Source organism: Cyprinodon tularosa, unplaced genomic scaffold, assembly GCF_016077235.1.
Source record: "Cyprinodon tularosa strain WSP-4 unplaced genomic scaffold, ASM1607723v1 ctg201, whole genome shotgun sequence".
In the NCBI taxonomy this organism is placed as follows: Eukaryota; Metazoa; Chordata; class Actinopteri; order Cyprinodontiformes; family Cyprinodontidae; genus Cyprinodon; species Cyprinodon tularosa.
Window position 1 is genome coordinate 98964 of NW_024038739.1, and position 18923 is coordinate 117886.

General features: G+C 38.9%; 1 protein-coding gene across 2 annotated transcripts; it reads right to left on the reverse strand.

Annotated features, from left to right (window-relative positions):
- Positions 1 to 645: 645 nt before the first annotated feature.
- Positions 646 to 17054, reverse strand: slc25a23a (solute carrier family 25 member 23a). 2 transcript variants are annotated; one of them, XM_038284763.1, is made up of 12 exons: positions 16653 to 17053; positions 13124 to 13344; positions 8088 to 8211; positions 7899 to 7986; positions 6091 to 6202; positions 5798 to 5956; positions 5541 to 5693; positions 4580 to 4693; positions 4311 to 4478; positions 4086 to 4233; positions 2316 to 2498; positions 646 to 1294 (listed from the first exon to the last, which is right to left on the reverse strand). In XM_038284763.1, the coding sequence occupies exons 2-12, from the start codon at positions 13319 to 13321 to the stop codon at positions 1284 to 1286; spliced, it is 1458 nt and encodes a 485-aa protein (XP_038140691.1). In that variant the 5' UTR covers positions 13322 to 13344; positions 16653 to 17053; the 3' UTR covers positions 646 to 1283. The 2 variants fall into 2 exon arrangements, with proteins under 2 accessions (XP_038140691.1, XP_038140690.1); XM_038284762.1 differs by having other exon boundaries at positions 646 to 2498; positions 16653 to 17054.
- Positions 17055 to 18923: the final 1869 nt, after the last annotated feature.

Consider the following 18923-nt stretch of genomic DNA (forward strand, 5'->3'; position numbering starts at 1 on the left):
AGAAAACAAACTGATCCAATTTGAATACAGAAACATAAAGTTCATTTAAATTGACAACTTTTCAACATAAAGCCCGACTCTTCAATCCCTCATACTGAACTTGTATGTGGAGACAGCCGAAATTTGAACAAAAGACTATCACTTCTTTCTTTTGGTTTCCTGCTTCGGCTACGATAGAGTTAACAAAGAACCGTATTAGAAAATGTTTGCATTTAAACTGGAAACTAAATATTTCACAACTTTATAGACAATCACACTAAACAATTATATTTTCTGACTCCAAAAAGAAAAATTATACAGTAAGTATATCTGCTCACCTGCAGTTTTAAGGTGGTCAGAGTCAGATGTAAAACAGCATCAAAGCATGGAGTCATTCTACGTACATTGGCTCAGGCAGTGGTTTGGTTAAAAAGTTGTGTGGAGTATTTTTTTGGTAGGCTTTGGACCCTTGGTACCAACAGAATACTGTTAAACGCAAACCTGAGCAGTCATAAGCTCTATGGGATGACTGTGGATTCACCTTTATGAACCCAAGAAATCATTCATTTAAAAAAAAACAAAAAACTATGACCATGATGAGGGTTTTGGAATTTTTTTGTTTCAACTTTGTCTCCATAGATAACAGTACTCAATAAATAAACATAATACAACAGTTTTATTATATATCTAGGCAATTTTATTTCTAAAACAAATATTGCGTTCAATAACATCCCTGAGACTATATGAAATGTACATAAGGAGAACCAAGAGGAATTTCAAAATTACTATTTTTATTCAGTTATATTTTTTCCCCCCCAGAAACAGTGTTTTAATATCATGCTTATAATTTAAAAAGAAAACAATCAGTAGGAGTTGACCAGAAAAGCAGCACAGTGCGTGCATTTGTTTGCACATACATATTTTTTAAACGGCAATAAATAGAACTTCTTGTTTGTGAAACGAGAAGTTAAACACAAAATTTGTCTTTTAATCCCAGTGATTAGGGAACATTATGTGGCAGTGGCCTAGGCCCAGTCTTTGAATTTACATACTGAACATGTTTTCTGCATAGACAGTTGCAGGGCAGCTCTTCGTAACTCTTAGTGCGTCTTTCCCCGTGTCCAGTCCATAAAGGCAGTTCTGTGTGCGTCTTTTTACCATCGTCTTTTTCCCAGAAGAAGCAATAATGATACTGACTGCTTCCTTTTTTAGGCTCTCACTGTGTTTTGGTAATGTGTGTTTAAGACTCAGCAGCAACCGCCTTCTCCACACCTGCAGGTTCCTTCCACAGCCATCCCTCTTCTCTACATCTCACCTGGTAGAGAAAACAAGGCTGAAGGAATGTAGAGCAGGCCAATTTCCAGAGGTGACTCCTTTTCAGCAAGTACATGCATGTCTCTGCCCATGCAGATCCGTGCAGCAGTGGCAGCCAGATGCCTCTGGTTAGCGTTCAGAAGCAACACATCACTCTAGAACATAGCAGCATCCTGTGCAGATGGAGGCTGTTTATTCATTACTTTATACAGCATCCATTTGTTTTATGTTGAAAAAGCAGGCGATAATGAGCTTTTGATTAATGTCTTCAGCGATTCAAGTCAATCAGCTCCCAGGTGTGGTTTGTAAGCCCAGCAGTGAGTTTTACGTCAATAATTGTGTCCATAATGGAATCATATTTGCACAAAGGTCTTGATAAGCCCATCTGAAAAGTCCTACTGAGTTATGCTCACCCCTCTTCTCCAAAAAAAACTCTGGGGCTTTAAGAGTTCGGCCGGATTTATACTGAGGATAAATCACACACAGGTAGGATCTATTTACTAAGTTCCTCCTAAACTCCTTTGGTTGATGGATTTTATTTTAAGAAAATCAGAGGGAAAACAGCTCCATAAAACTCAGTATACTCCACATTTATGCAGACTTTGTGCTAGTTTATGTAACATTGTCTGTAACATTGGCTACATGTGAACACGTTCTGTGAGTATTTCTGGCAGCATCTGTGTTTGCCCTTTAAGAATAGTTGCTTGCATTTTTCTTTCTAGCTGCTGGTTTAGATATGTTTACTTGGAAGCTGCCTAAAGCTAAAATACCTCAATGTTTTCTTAAAAACCAAATGAAAAGACCTAAAAATAAAATGTCCACCCTCCTGCCCTTAGAAATATCTTAATCTCTTCTTCAAGACAAGCTGGTGGAGATGAAAGCAAGACCCGCTGTATTTAAACTATTCATGAATACAGCCCATTTTTCATGCACTGACATCCCATCTGCACATGCTCGCAGATCAAAAATCACGGCAATCCCCGTCTCCTTAATCTACCCTTTCTGGTTTCCTCCCCTCCTACCCTCAATGTCCACTCCCAGCATAATCCTCGTATATTCGTAGACGACGTAGGACACGCTGACTGCTGGGATGATTTTCAGCAGGTTGGGGGAGATTCCTCGGTAGAGTCCGGCGATGCCTTCCTGCCGAAGGATGTTGTGAAGCAGGGACAGCATTGAAAGTTTAGGGGCCCCTCTCGCTGAGGCTGATGGGAAATAAAACAAAAAGAAAACAGGGTGAATTAAGCCAGATTATTGAAAAACAATGCTTTGTTTATAGAATTATAGAGTCTAGATCAGCATACATTTGTGAAATCTGAAATTAAAAACTGCATTATTAAATATTTGAATCTGGCTGGTGGAAAGTTTGGGTCGTCTTCTAAAAAGGAGAGCGTAGTTTAGGAAGTCCAGTGGTTTAATGTTGAAAACTTTGGATTTTAAATGCAAGTAGAACTGACAATTATGTGTTAACTAGTTCTTTTTAATAGCTTTTTCATTAAAATGAATAAGAAGATAATGAAATGGTTTGACCAATATTAACTACTAACTTTGAAAACTGCATCTTCTCCACAGCAAGAGGAGTCAGCTGAGGAGGCCCAGGACACGCTGGACGGACTCTAGTTTGGGAAGGGTAGAGGGTAGTGTGGGAGTCTCTGCTGAGAATGGCTCCTCTACGACCCGGTCCAGGATAAATGGAAGACAACTTTAGAAATAGTCAAGTACTGGTCTGTACTTGACTATTTCTGCTCCACTAAGAGATCATAACCACATTTTAATAAAGTGCCTCAGGGATTCATTTTATTTAATATTTAGGAACTTTGAATAGACAAAACCCAGAGAACAGACTAACCTTTCAGTACTGTGAACAGGTATCTTCTCCTTTTTTGTTTGTGCCTCTTAGATTTCTTCTTTTTTTTTTTTTTTACACTTCATTGTCGGAGATCATTAACCTCGCCTCGCTTTAAAATCTGACAAATACTTTTACCTTCAAGTATACAACAACTTTTATTCTGTTTTCAGTTGACAGATTAATTTCCTAAAAAAAAAAGAAATAGAACAAAGATAGCTTTGTGGGAAGATGTTATAAACCCCTTAAGTTAATGACGGTTTGTTCTGCCTTAAGCAGAAGGAGCCATTCACGGGTGGAGTCGGGAGGCGTGCTTTGAATTATTTTCCTGCTGAATGACAACTTTAGGTTTAACTTAGCTTATTTATGGCCGAGCATTCTCCTTTTCCTCCAGATCATCACTCTGCCACCACCATGTTTGACTATCAGCTCTTCCTATGATTTATGCTCATTTTTTTCCCATTTGTTAAGAGTGTGCTTTCCTTTTCTCAGATCACAGAAAATCTCTAAATTTTTCATCAGGATGTTTTATGGTGAATGGGAGACAAGCCTTTGTGACCCATGGGGACTACTTGCAGTCCTAACCTTTTAAATGGCACTGTAACCCTTTCCAGATCATTAGATGCGATTTAAAAAAATATATCTTTTCCTTCCTTTTTTTAGACGGTGCCATGTTGAGCTTTTTTAGATCTTCCGGCTTACTTTATGTTCTGTAACCTTCTTGATTCTACAGGTCAGATAGTTTTATAGCTGGTTGTTGATAGTAAAGTTAAACTTAAAAACCTTTAAATAGGTTATCATTTAACACGGTAAGAGTTGGTATTAAAAGCTTTCATCCTTCAATAAATACAGTAATCATCTGAAATCCACCTTTTGTATTTATATTCACCTGATAGGAATATAAATAAGCATTTGGTGAAGTCCACATGCCACTAGCTTTCCTAACCTTCTGCTTGCATCCGTGTGCGGATCAATGCCAAAGGGTAACTAGCAAGCATCCCACACGTGCTGGAGATGGCGCCGCATCCCACCAACACCATCACCCCTGGGTCGGGCAGGCCTCTGTTCCTGTTCAGCCATGCAAGCTTCAGTGTCTGTGGAAAAGAAGGGTGATTGGGGTGTGAACAGCGAGGGGAAACCCCCCACACCGACAGCCGTGTCTCTGTCTGACCTCGTACACTGCCAGGTCAATACCAGCATAAGGAACGATGCTCAGCATGTTGGGAACGTAGCCCTTATAGAAGGCTGCCGCTCCTTCCTGCAGCAGGATCTGTTTGGCACAGTCTGTTATTCCTGAGTACTGACCCGTTTTTCTGAGATTGAGGCGGGTCTTCAAAACCTGATGCAACAAACAGAGGAGTGCGATCAATCATTTATAAGCAACCCTAAAGCTGAATCTGTTAATGGCATCCAATGATTCCTTCACATTGAACCCATTACCTCCATTGGGTAAATGGCTGTCTGAGCTGTAGCTCCAGCCAAAGAGCCAGCAACAAACCTCTCATGGACCCTCAGAGTTCTCGTCTCGTCACGGCCATGCATCATGAGTTTTATCTATGCAGAATTAAAGGACATAAACAAGGAGATCATAGTTTAATTTGGGAAATTCAATTGGGGAAACATAACTTTTTTAGTTTTTGTGTGTGTGAAATGATCTCTTCTAGGTGAGGTTTGCTGTGAATAAAAGAAATGAAATAAATCACAGAGAGCTGAATGAAATCAAACTGAACTGAAACAAAAAAAAACATTTTGATCGGATGTGATGATGTGAGATATGATGTATTGTATTTATTCATTAGAGAATAGAATAGAACCATTTCCACAGCTTACTAGATCTTAAGAAGTTTCAGGCAATAACCAGTTCAATTAAGTTTATTTAAATAGCACCATTTCACAGCAAATGTCATCTAAAGACACTTGACAGAGAAAATTCAATCAAATTATACAAGCAGATTGGTTAAAAGTTCCTATCTAAAGTCCTAACTACTCACTGCTCCCCAAGGGGATGCGGTAAATGCAGAGGTACATTTCTACAATGTGAGATCAATAAAAGTCAATTATTATTAATATCCACACCCTTACAAAGTTTTTTTTTTTTTATTGAGGCTTCGGCTTCTCTTATTCCATTACTATAAATTTAAACAGTTTTGAGAAAAATATTTTGCTGCCGTACTCAGCAGATTAAGTTTCTGCATTTTTTTTTTCCCTTTATCCTGAGCTCACAGTACATGATACTTCTGCTCCTAGATAGACATATTTTAACAACATTTTATATATATGGTTTAGGTGATACTATGTAGAGGAAAAAAAAATATTTTGTTCATAAATATCTGCACATAAGTTCAGATACAGATAGAAAAAGCAACCTTTAGAAACCAATAAGTGTCTGAAAGGTGTTCACCTGTTCATAAGCAGTGAATTTGATGGCTGTCTCAGGAGCAATTTTCAACACATTGACTCCATTTCCTCTCCACAGAGACCAGGGTCCTCCCTCTTTCAACATGTATTGAAACCCGCTCAGAGCGTTCCCTTTAAAATCAGAGGAGCCATGTACCTGCCGGAGAGAGCAGGAACAACTATTGTTAGCTGTACCGCTGATTTAAAAAATCACACATTGCAGTTCAGGCTAAAATATTAATTGATACATAGAAGCAGAACCTGTCTGAAAACTTTGAGGCGTTCTAACGGAGCGGTTCCAGTTCTGGATACAGATCCAGCCATGACTCCAGCCATCAGCTGGCGCCACACATACCCAGACTTCCTTTCTTCTTCTGAAAACTCCTCTGGGACTGTAAGCTGCTCGCCTGTATCCAATATCTACTGAAGAAATGTAAAAGTTAGAATAAATTTCAGATGTTTTTTTGTTCCTTGCCGAGTAGGAGAGAGAACTGCTTTGATGTTCCAACCAACTACATCCCTGTCACTTAAAGAGTTCTGCATGACTGTTTTACCATTGAACGCTTCCAGAACCGAGCCACGTCCTCCATGTTGTTCAGAGGGTTGAACAGGAAGTGGTCACGCCACTCATTCCAGTCAATCGTCATGGTACCATCCCTGTCCATGCTGAAGAAAAACAAAATTTGTTAAAGGCCACAGTAACGGAGAGGCTGTCATTTAGACACAGATGATCTGCTGGGGTAACAGAGCAAAGGACTTAGGAAAGATAAAAACAAGCTGATGATGAAGGTTGGGACTGTTTTAGGAACTCCTCTGGAGATGATTTCCATCTATCCATCATCCATTTTCCATCAGGCTTATCCCTGATGGGGTTGCAAGGGGTGCTGGTGCCTATCTCCAGCTGTCAATGGGCGAGAGGCAGGGTCCACCCTAGATAGGTCGCCAGTCTATCGCAGGGCCACAAAGAGATAAACAGGACAACCTCTCAAACACTCACACCTAAGGAGAATTTAGAGAACCCATTTAACCTGACAGTCTTGTTTTTGGACTCTGGGAGGAAGCCGGAGTACCCGGAGAGAACCCATGCATGCACAGGGAAAACATGCAAACTCCATGCAGAAAGACTCTTGGCCGGGAATCGAACGTAAAACCTTCTTGCTGCAAGTCAGCAGTGCTACCCACTGTACTACTGTGAAACCCGAAGTTGATTTCACAAAGAAGAATTCTCCATAAAATGAGAAAACATCGCAGACATCTTAGACTCCTTGTGTTGAACAACGACAGAGTCTTCAGTCAGCCTACAGTGATCAACATCTACATGTTTGGTTCCGTCAACCTGTAGTCTGACTGGGATTTTATTTTTTCAAAACACCCTCTGTCTGTCACTACCTGCACTATATGTAGGAGTATTCCCCGGGCGCCGCACAATGGCAGCCCACTGCTCCCCAAGGTGATGGGTTAAATGCAGAGATAAATTTCTATAATGTGAGATCAATAAAGTTCAATTATTATTATTATTTTTATTTTTATATTCTAGAAAATAGCTGGTCTTCCCAGTACATAAATCTTAAACTAGCATTTATTCCAGTCCAGCCGGTTTACATGCACACTGAATTATTCGATTATTAAACATGCATCTTTAAAGACTGTATAAAGAGAATTCCCCAATTTTCTCCTAAACACATTATAAATGTCCAATTGTATTGTTTTACACTTTAAAACGTCTTCCAACCTTTTATGATTGCACTGTGGTGCTAAAAGTAAATTTTGGTTTTCAATATTCCTGTGATTTTTTTAAGCATGTCTAAAAGTGTGCATCAATGTCATGAAGTAGCCGCCTTCAGCATAGGCCCGCCCATAGGACTCTTCTGCATATTATCATCTCAGTGCCTGTATTTAGCACCTTTAGCAGATAGCACACACACACACACACACACATCCACACTGTACTGAACATAATTTAAATGTAATATTTAGCACAGCATCATTGCTAAACAGGAATCCATAACTGATTTTAATTATATTTATTGTAGGTTTTTGATATCTATTGCTTTTATCAAAACCAACAGCTACCACTGTTTTGTAAAAATATTTTGGAATTAATATTTTCCCCCATTATATGAAGACAGATGTTTTCCTGTCCAAGTTTGCGTCTCCACAAAGATTTGTTACCAAGCAATTATTCTGGCATTCAGCCGAAATAAGTATTTTGTTCAATCATAAATGAATGAAAATAGGAAAAAGATCAGCCTGATTTTAAACAAGATGGTCCCCATAAGTGTTCTGTATCTTTTTCTATCGTTTATGCGAATATCCATATGTGGTGTAAAGAATGATGTGATGAACAGATTAGACAACAGACCTCAGCAGAATCCTATTGGCATCTTTAAGGCTGATGTTTACACCGATGCTGTGCAGAAAGTCTCGAATCTCCGCAGCGTCGATCTGACCTACAGCACAACAATGAAATTAGAAGGTATGGGTTAAAATAAAAATAAAAAAAATAACAGAGGTTCATCAATCTTTAAGCTTTCTCCTTCCAGCCACAGACCGTCATTGTTTCTGTCCAGATTCCGAAACATGATTTTAAGCTGCTTCTCGTGGTTACGAAGATACTGAATGAACTCCTCAAAATCCAGGACTCCATCCCGGTTGGTGTCTCCGGCCTCCACCAACTGAGAGTGGGGAAAAAAAAGGAAAGGTAATAAATGATAGAGGCCAGGCATTTAGTAGGAAAACTACAGCAGGTCAGAGGGCATGCTAAAAACAGAGATTGTCAGGAGATGGTTGAAACAATGCAAGGGTACATAACAGTATCCTAAGCTGTGAGCAACTCACAGGGCTCTGCTCAGTCTTTTATCTTAAAGAGCAAAGAAAAAGACGACATTACGCAGCTACAAAGAGATGGCAATCAACCTAAACGTGTCAGGGTTCTGCCCTCGGTTTAAGTTTATATTCTTTGTTGTGCTTTGTCTTTCTTGAGTCACTCTCTGCTGCCCCCTTGTGCCCGTTTCCTTCCCCTTGGCTCCCTTCTAGTTTGTTCTATTCACACCTGCTCCATAGCCCTCATAGCTCATTAGCCCATTCTTTGTCCTGTTCCCCATATATACACCACCTCTGCAGTTCCTCAATGCCGGTTTCTTGTTGTTATGTTGTTACTTGGCTCCCTGTGTCTGTTTTTCCCTGGATTTTTGGGGGTTTTCAGTATTTTTGCTTCTGTTGCCTTTGGGGATACCATTAAATCTGCAAACCCACCTTTGCCTCCTCATCTCTGCATTTGGGTCATCAAAAACTTTAACTCAATGGTGACAAAACTGTCAGACAAAGCAAGAAGCAGAGAAGCAGCTAAGGAGCCCTAGGCCTGTGAGATGCTTCAAAAGATTTGAGCCTGAGTTGGAGGTTCTCCTTCCAGCAGGGCAAAGACTTTAAACTAACAGCCATTGAAAGTTTATACTTTTGCTGCACTGTGAATACATGGGAAGAAAATATCTGTTTAATCCATCAAATCAGACTGAGCTAAATGATCATTTAAATTGTAAAAACAGAGAGAGGCATGTACTTAAAAAGTGCAGCAAGGGAGCTGAACAAAGCATTAACTCATAGCGGATGAATACATTGCATATCACATAATTCAGATGTTTATTTGTTCATTATTTTGAAAACTATTGTTTCTCTTTTGACTCTACAATTAATAGCATTACATTTAATAGCATTTAAGGTGGAACAGTGGGTAGCACTGCTGCCTTGCAGCAAGAAGGTTCTGGGTTCAATTCTCAAAGTTCGAGAAGACAGAAGCAACCCTTTATTTATTGTTGTTTCACAAAAAGAAACAGTATGGCCTTTAAGAGGCCCTGAAGTTCATCACTGAAGATGGCAGTGAGTATGAGGGATGTGAAAGTAGATCTAGAAGATTCTAATTACAACCCTGATAAAGGCATAGACAGAGAAGAATCAAGTGGGTCAGTTTAATGCGTTTAATGCATTTCCATATTTAGAAACAAACTCACAGTTGAACAGCATGAACTCTGGGTTGGAAAAAGACGCTGTTAAAGAATAAATATTTTCCTGGAGAAGGAAACCTTTTGAGACCCCTGAGACTAAATTTAAAGGAACACGTGCCCTACCTGATGAGGTTCAGACCCCACTGGAGTACAACAGACAGTTCAACCTAACACACAAATGTTTTAAATGTCAATGTGTAGAAACACGCGTTATAAATTAACTTCAAAAATAATAAGCCATAAAAAATCAATGGAAAGTAAAAAAAGAAAAAAAAAGTATCTGTAAGAATAATAATGAAAAATACATTAAAGGATTTAAGGAGTACAAAAGATAAAGGTCACTATTCTCAGCTTACAAGAACAGCCTCCCTAGCCAGAAATAACCAACATGCTGGCCTTCATATGCACAACTCTACCGCCTTACACACTTTTCACCTGTTCACTCACTTTAGCATGGCACCAAAAAGCAGCAATAAGGAGAAACTGTTAACCTGAAAAAAATAAAAAGGTACCACAGATTGAGAGGGGCTAAACAGTCTGTGTTCACAAAACAGACATACTACTGATGTTCCTGTACAAACTGTACACAAACAACCCGGAGAGAACATGGTTCAGGGGGATTTACTGGCTAAAAGAGTAAGACATGCACACACATACATAAAAACAACATTTATATTTCAATTCATATAAAGACTTTACATTGAGTTAAATGAATGTAATTTGATAATAATAATAGGGAGCAGTGAGCTGCAATCGTGGGGCATCCGAGGAGCAGTGTGGGATTAAGGGTCTTGCTCAGGGACCCAGAGTGCAGGCTGTGGGGATCTACCAGGTACTTAGCAACTTTCTCAGAGCACGTGCATACTGCTCTAACCACTAAGCCAACACTCCCCCATTTATTGCATTTATGCCTTAACCCTGGCAGTTCACCTAAATCCCCACTTTAGCTCTAATCTCAGTCTCTATGGTAAAAATGGGGTCTGCCATATTAGGAACAACCATCAGTCCCCATAAGGCCTTTTGGTCATCAGAAGGTTAGTTAATGAACAAAAAAAAGTCCTAAATATGTAATATTACAATTATAAACATACCAGCAATTTAACTAAACCTCAGCAAGTAAAAGCATTGCTTTTCTTAACACCAACATTAAGCTGTGCTGCAAACACAGCCCAATGTGCAGAATGGGTCCCTGTAGAACTTGGTCCGCTCTGTTGAGGATCAACAAACCCACACCTTCTAAACTTCTATTCATCTAGTCATTGTTGTACACCAATTACAGAGATATGCTTAGTTGCATCACTTTACAGAGACATGCTTAGATGCAAGTTGCATCACATCTTTATTCTGTGTCTTGTCATTGACTTTTTTTTTCTTTAAGATGCAACATAACAAAACATGGAAACAATCACAAACTAATATTTTCTAAAGGAAACTTCGGATCATCAGTACTATCTTTACTTTTCAGGTAATATGACTCTAGGGGTGCAGCAGTCTATTATTTATTACTTTATTATATGGACGACTCCTATATGTGCAAAATAAACCATTAGTATCTACCATGAATAAAACTGTTCAAATTCCTCAAACAAGTTCAGGGGATCTTTCAAGATATGTTTAAATAAAATAAAGTTCTGAAATTCTTAAAAAAAAAAAAAAAGTGATTTCCTCCCATATTTATCTCAGTGAAGCCTAAACCATTAAGAAAGTCTGAGAAATTCTATTTTTGGGAACTAAAGCTGTGATTTAACATTCTGATAAATAAAAAAAACATACAGATGTAAAAACAAAACAAAAAAAAAACGATTTAAGTTATTTGTAAAATTTGTCATACATCAGGCATTATGTCTAATTCATTATAGGTCTTCTGTTTACCACATGAGTCTGTTTAAATCAGGTACTTAAGAACGATATACACTCACCGGCCACTTTATTAGGTACCCCATGCTAGTAACGGGTTGGACCCCCTTTTGCCTTAAGAACTGCCTCAATTCTTCGTGGCATAGATTCAACAAGGTGCTGGAAGCATTCCTCAGGGAGCTTGGTCCATATTGACATGATGGCCTCACACAGTTGCCGCAGATTTGTCGGCTGCACATCCATGATGCAAATCTCCCGTTTCACCACATCCCAAAGATGCTCTATTGGATTGAGATCTGGTGACTGTGGAGGCCATTTGAGTACAGTGAACTCATTGTCATGTTCAACAAACCAGTCTGAGATGATTCCAGCTTTATGACATGGCGCATTATCCTGCTGAAAGTAGCCATCAGAAGTTGGGTACATTGTGGTCATAAAGGGATGGACATGGTCAGCAACAATACTCAGGTAGGCTGTGGCGTTGCAACGATGCTCAATTGGTACCAAGGGGCCCAAAGAGTGCCAAGAAAATATTCCCCACACCATGACACCACCACCACCAGCCTGAACCGTTGATACAAGGCAGGATGGATCCATGCTTTCATGTAGTAGACGCCAAATTCTGACCCTACCATCCGAATGTCGCAGCAGAAATCAAGACTCATCAGACCAGGCAACGTTTTTTCAATCTTCTATTGTCCAATTTCGATGAGCTTGTGCAAATTGTAGCCTCAGTTTCCTGTTCTTAGCTGAAAGGAGTGGCACCCGGTGTGGTCTTCTGCTGCTGTAGCCCATCTGCCTCAAAGTTTGACGTACTGTGCGTTCAAAGATGCTCTTCTGCCCACCTTGGTTGTAACGGGTGGTTATTTGAGTCACTGTTGCCCTTCTATCAGCTCCAACCAGTCTGGCCATTCTCCTCTGACCTCTGGCATCAACAAGGCATTTCTGCCCACAGAACTGCCGCTCACTGGATGTTTTTTCTTTTTCGGACCATTCTCTGTAAACCCTAGAGATGGTTGTGCGTGAAAATCCCAGTAGATCAGCAGTTTCTGAAATACTCAGACCAGCCCTTCTGGCACCAACAATCATGCCACGTTCAAAGTCACTCAAATCACCTTTCTTCCCCATACTGATGCTCGGTTTGAACTGCAGGAGATTGTCTTGACATGTCTACATGCCTAAATGCACTGAGTTGCCGCCATGTGATTGGCTGCTTAGAAATTAAGTGTTAACGAGCAGTTGGACAGGTGTACCTAATAAAGTGGCCGGTGAGTGTATATCACACTGATAATATAGAGGTCTAAAAATCAATGTATTAAAATTATAAAGTTTGTGTTAAAAGGTTATGATAAACTGTAGTAGGTGTCTTGTTAGGAGGCTTAAATAGTAAATGAAATAGGTTCAGGATTCTGTGATTTATTAGTGAGAGACATTTCAAAATAATTTTGTGTTGCAGCTTTTTGTGATTTTTTTTACTTTAACTAAATAATAAAATTATTAAATAACAACAATAGGAAATTATAATTATTAAATAATTAGGTTTTTCTTTTTTTATTATTTAACTGAGAAAGTTTTTTCTATATTCCCTGCCTTTATGTTGTAACTCCAATAAAGACACAGAACCTTTTAAAGATCTGTTTGTTATGTAATATCTATCCGTTGTCTCCATCCGCACCCTGAATGCTCCTCCTTTACCCTGAAAAAAGACGGATTTAGGCCTCATTCTCACCCTCTCCAGGGAGCCTTTGGAGAGCCCTCGGCCTGCCAGCCCTGCCCGCAGCTCCAACATGTCAATGTGTCCATCTTTGTTGAGGTCCAGTTGGTTGAACAGCTCAGTCCAGCGCTTCCTTTTTTCCTGCTCCTGAAAAGGAGGTTCTCTTTCCTGACATTGCACCTTTAGAATCCAAGTAGACGGCTGGGGTACCATGACTGGTCGTCAGTCAGATTTAGCTGAAATTCAACAACATCAATTTAATAACCTTTATATGAAGGATTAAAATATTCATACCTGTTATATATTCTGCACAAAAATCCCAAAACATTCCAGATAACAGGTTCTAAATTGCACATGCATTTATTTTTTGTATAGGCAATAAATGTATGTGTTGTGGTTGATCTACAGATATTTACACAAATATTAAAACGTGAAAACTGGTTAAGTTCTGCCCATTAAAATAAGTGGATTACATGTTCGCCTGGCAATTTCAGAGTGGCTGTTAAAGAAAGATGAGTTCTAAGCCATGTAGTTGGAGCCAATTAAGAAAAAATAAGAAAAATAATACCAAAAAATATTCATTGTGCACCTCATAGTCTATCTCAAAGTACTACAAACAAAAGTACAAAAAAAAAACTTAAAAGGAAATATTTTATTAAATCGGAGCAGAAAAAAATACCTACTGCAAGAAGTACAAGTAACAGATGCCAATTTTTCTTTTTATGAGTGTTAGTTTGCACCTCACTTTTAAAGGTACCAAAAAGAAACAAAAACTGAGACCGCAGTCAAGTTTCAGAAACTGCTTTGAAAAATGTTTACAGTGGCATATCCTCCACCAATAAAATTCATAGTTTGGTCATTAGAATATGATCTTCGTATTGATGAAGACAAAGGCATAAAATGGTTTGCATGCACTGTCTGCTAAATCCCTAATTACCTTTGAAGATCTGCTCTGTGCAAGCAAACATATTTGCATCAGCTTTTAAGGCACAAACTTTCTAAAGATGAGCCCTGGAATGTCTTAGGGTAACACTGTGTAACATTTAGCCGCTAGGGGCAGTAGACCTCTAACTTACTGAAAACATCTGGCAACCAAATGTCACCAAATTAAACAGTCTCCCTCATAGCAGTGCACTTTAGAACAGCAGATTGAGAAATCAATGGGTTTGATCAGGTGTTATATATCTGTTTTGCTGCCCAATAATGTTAAGCTTGGATAGCTGGAGTTTAAGGGGAGCTCAGAGTGCTGTAAAGATGTGCTCTGGGTCAAGGACTGATTCAGTGATGGATCCAACCCTCTCAAGTTATAGACAAGTTTTTCAGAAGAGCAACCAGCATCAATTTACACCAAGTGCTGTATACTGACCTGAGAAATAATTGCATATTTCTCAAATTAAGCTACCACTTGGGTTCAAATGAGAACTTTCTATGAAGAAGAGAATATGAAATTTATCAGACTGATGTAAACATTTCTATAAACTATGCCACGGTTATATCAAACCTTTCAGAATGAAGCCCATTTAAAACCTTCAGGTAATTTGTATTTGATGCAGCCTTTAAAAATCTTTAACTTCCTACATAAAGGTTCGCAACCTATAGAACCCAAAGAGCAATTTTATCCTAATACAAACTGAATAAAAGTCGTTCAGACCTGAAAATATTACATGACCTTTGAATAAAACAGAATTTTTTTTGTGTTAAATATCATCTATAGGAAATCTGTTGTTTTAAACATTTAAAAAAAAATCTTTTTTAGGTTTTAAATTGAGAATGAACAAAAAGTTTCTTAAAGAATTGTATTTTTTTTTCTATTGGATGTTATCTGTGAAAATATGTACCGGTAGAGAAAAAAAAGACAATTACCAAAGCTAATGACAGAAAAATTCATCTATTTTGTGAGTTGTATTGGTAATCACACTAGCCACTATTGCAGAGGGTACTGTGAAGTTAGGAATCTGAGTCGGAAGCATTTTCTCGCAAGATAATCAATGTTATTTATCGTCCTTTGGACGGAGAGGGAGATAGAGCTCTCTCTGACTTAATCATCTTAAACACATAGATTTTATAGCAAAACGCTCCAACACCCTCTCTCTCCCATGACACTAAATCCACCCCCTGCACAAAGATCTCTCTCACACTTGAACTTCTGGCTATTCCCAAGAAAAACACTTGAGTTTATAAAGACATAAATTTTAGCCCCAGCATGAAGGAAGTTGTGTGAACTCACTGCAGGCCTTGATGCTTTTTTTGAAATCCGATTTTTTTGCATTTTTTTCCACATTTCCAAATATATGCAGCTTGTATGAGATCTCCAACTGCAGTCATCTAACGCAAGTGTCCCGCATGCCGAGTAGATGATGCAATGACGTCCCAGGCCAGCAAGCTTTGTTTTTAACGGAAGTAAACATGGATGGTAGTGCCGGGGTGCATCTAGCAATCTTTCCCAACCATAAAAACACATTGTTTTCAACAAGGTTAAACATAAATACTGCTCTCCGCATCATCGTCTTCTTTGGTTGTTGTTTTTCTTGCAAGGCCCAGAGCAGTGACCTTTGTCGGGTATTAATGGCGTTCAGATCGGACGAATGCGACCTGGCCGTTCAGACACAGGTTGCATTTGAGAAGATCACATTCGTATCGGATTTAGGACCACATAGCCAATTGGCCTGGGTCGCATTGGAAAAAAATCGGATCTGTGTTGTTCAGACAGCCATGAAAAGATCAGATCATGGTCGCATATGGACAAAAAAATCGGATTTGGGTCACTTCAGGCTGCAGTGTGAACTTAGTCATTATCTCTCATGAACTTCCATTCACCCTTGTCTAGAGTAGGGAGGCATCTGCTTTCTGTCCCTTTAAACAGTACAGCATAGTGAACGGTCAGGATTTCTCTATCATTACTCCTATTCAAACAGGACAATCAAAACATTTTATCTCACAAAATAGGCCGAGGAAAAATGTAATTGCACAGTACATTAAGCTCAAATTAACTATACTAATGCCACATAGTCTAATAAAGATAGTTAATTTTTAATCTGTAATTTCTAATATTTATTTCCTCTGGATAAAAAAAAAATATATATATGTGCATTTATGAGTGAGTGCCAAAACAGCCTCAAGCCCATAGACCCTGATCCTTCTAAATACGCCCCTGCTAAGTAGCCTGCAGGTTTCAAGTTAGAAACAGTTTCCCTGTTTTCTTCCACTGGTGTGTATGAAGGTCATTAGAGTTCAGGCAAAAAAAAGTATCAATGAATAATAATTTCTTCCTCTAAAATAATTAGTGCTTAAATAAAAACCCAGACAAACACATTGTTTGATTAAACCCTAACTAGATGGTGTGGTGGGACTGGACAGCCTCTGCTTGGTGGAGCGTTTAATGGCTGCTGAAAATATCAGAGGATAAACAGACAAAATAGCAGATAAACTGCATATTTTCACTTCACAGGCAGCACGGCTTGACGCGGGCTGCATGACAGCGATAATAATCGTGTTTAATCTAATCCTCCACCAGTTATGGAGACTGTTTAGAGTCTATTATCACCTCTGCCGCGTTCCGACGCGCTGTCTATCTGCACACCGAGCCGCCGCCGTCCATCGCCGGGTGAGAAAGCGACCTGGAGCGGGAGAGAAACCAGCAGCTCCGGAGCTATGGGGGATCCCGTCCTTCAGCCAGAGCTGCTCACGAAGCAGGAAGAGGCGACAGAAGCAGCGTCAGGGCAGGGAGTGTGGAGGATGTAGTTCTGTTTAAAGCTACAACTGCCTCATATCTCCTTTTTTACGGTTCCCTCACACCGCTGACTGATTCTAACAGGCATTTATTTACAGTCACAACGGCTTCACTACTTGCGTTTCTTAACCACCATAGCATTTCGCTTCTTTTACACATGTAAACCTAGTTAAACACAACATGAACGTGTGATTTCAAAGCTGTAACTGTCAGTAGGCTACTTGTATGTCTTCAGGGTAGCTGCACTGCAGGTTTCAAGTTTCTTCACATGACGGTTGGCATTTCACCCCCTTCTCAGTGTCCAGCCTGTAGGATGGAGGTTTAAAAGTTCAGGCTGGACTGCAACCTGGTTTTAATGGATGCAGGTGGTCCTGCGGGACAGCTGCACCCTTAATAGACTATAATAAATGATAAACTAACAAACCCTAATATGGAAGCTAATCGTTACCATATTTTAAATAAAAACGCATTCCCAGAAATGCTTTTTTATTTTAAGAATGTGGCTGCATTATTTGACTCATAAATGAAATTAGTAATCAATCATCCTCATCAAGAAAATGCAAATGCAAATAGGATGATTGATTACTAATTTTATTTATGAGTCAAGTATGCAGCCAGATTCTTAAAATGAATTTTGGTATGCATTTGCTGGGGTACATTTTGAAAAATAAATCTCAAATGTTTTTTTCTTTTTCATTTTAATTAAGTCAAAGAATGAGCAGTCCTGAAGTAGAAAATTAAAATGCAAATAGGATGATTGGATGAGTCAAACAATGTAGCCACATTCTTTAAATGAAAAAGCATTTCTGAAAATGCTTTTTCATGAAAAATTTGAAATATGGTAACGATTTTCTTCCATACCCTAAGGTCAGAGGCGTAGCCAGAATTTTTAAAAAAGGGTGTCCAGGCAATAAACAATGTACGCTGTGGGTGGCCAAAAGCGGATAGGCACCAGAACCTCAGGGTCAATCTACCCTGTTCCAACAGGAAAATGAATGAGCAAAACATGAATATTTTCTAAATAAAGACAAAATGTACTTTCCTACAGCCTTTGCTAACAAATAGACGCATATATTTAAACATCCGTAATTTCTAGATAAAAGTCATAGTTTTCTGTTCTGGGGCGTAAATCTTTTCCATCATTATTACTTACCTACTTGTATCAATAAAAATTCTGCATAAAATTGATATTTACAAGCACTAATATATACATGAATTGATTATTTGATACGTTTTTATTAAAATTGTTATTTATCTTTGATTTTACTGAAGACTCCTAGGCTACGTTCACACTGTAGCCTGAAGTGAGCCAAGTATGATTTTTTTGTCCGTATGCGACCTATATCAGATCTTTTCATTTCAGTCTTAACAACAGAGATCCGATTTTTTCCAATGCGATCCAGGCCGCTTGGCTATGTGGTCCTGAATCCGATACGAATCTGATCTTTTCAAATGCGACCTGTGTCTGAACGGCCAGGTCGGATTCATCCGACCTGAACGCCATTAATACTCAACAAAGGTCGCTGCTCTGCTTCTTGCTACGCAGAATCTGCAAGAAAAACAACAACCATGGCAGATGATGATGCGGAGAGCAGTATTTATGTTTAACCATATTGAAAAGATTGAGTTTTTATGGTTGGGAAAGATCGCTAGATGCGCTCCAGCACTACCATCCATGTTTACTTCCGTAAACACGGAGCACGTTGGCCTGTGACGTCATTGCGTCCTCTACTGCGCATACGGGACACTTGCGTTGCATGACTGCAGTTCACACAGGAGATCACATAGAAGTCGCATATATTTGGAAATATGAATGGCAACGCAAAAGAAATTAAAATTTCACCAAAAAAAAAATCAGAATTGAGCATCAAGGCCTGCAGTGTGAACATAGCCCTAGATGACTTGCAAAGACACATCATTTTCTCTTTACCCCTTATAACATAAAATCAAGTTCTGAAAAGAGCATGAATTCTGTTCTTATCATCTTTATTGTTAGTATATTGATGTGTATAATTACCCACAAAATTATTATTATTTTTTTATATTCCTCTTGAGAGTATTACTACTGCCACCATCTGTATTAGA

What these genes read in the sequence shown, in the direction of transcription:
- slc25a23a (XM_038284762.1), bottom strand. Translation starts at nt 13,321, where the DNA reads ATGGTACCCCAGCCGTCTACTTGGATTCTAAAGGTGCAATGTCAGGAA. An exon ending in CCAAAGGCTCCCTGGAGAGG is followed by an intron (nt 8,212 to 13,123) that starts GTGAGAATGAGG and finishes CCCCACTCTCAG; the next exon opens with TTGGTGGAGGCCGGAGACAC. An exon ending in GCCAATAGGATTCTGCTGAG is followed by an intron (nt 6,203 to 7,898) that starts GTCTGTTGTCTA and finishes GTTTTTCTTCAG; the next exon opens with CATGGACAGGGATGGTACCA.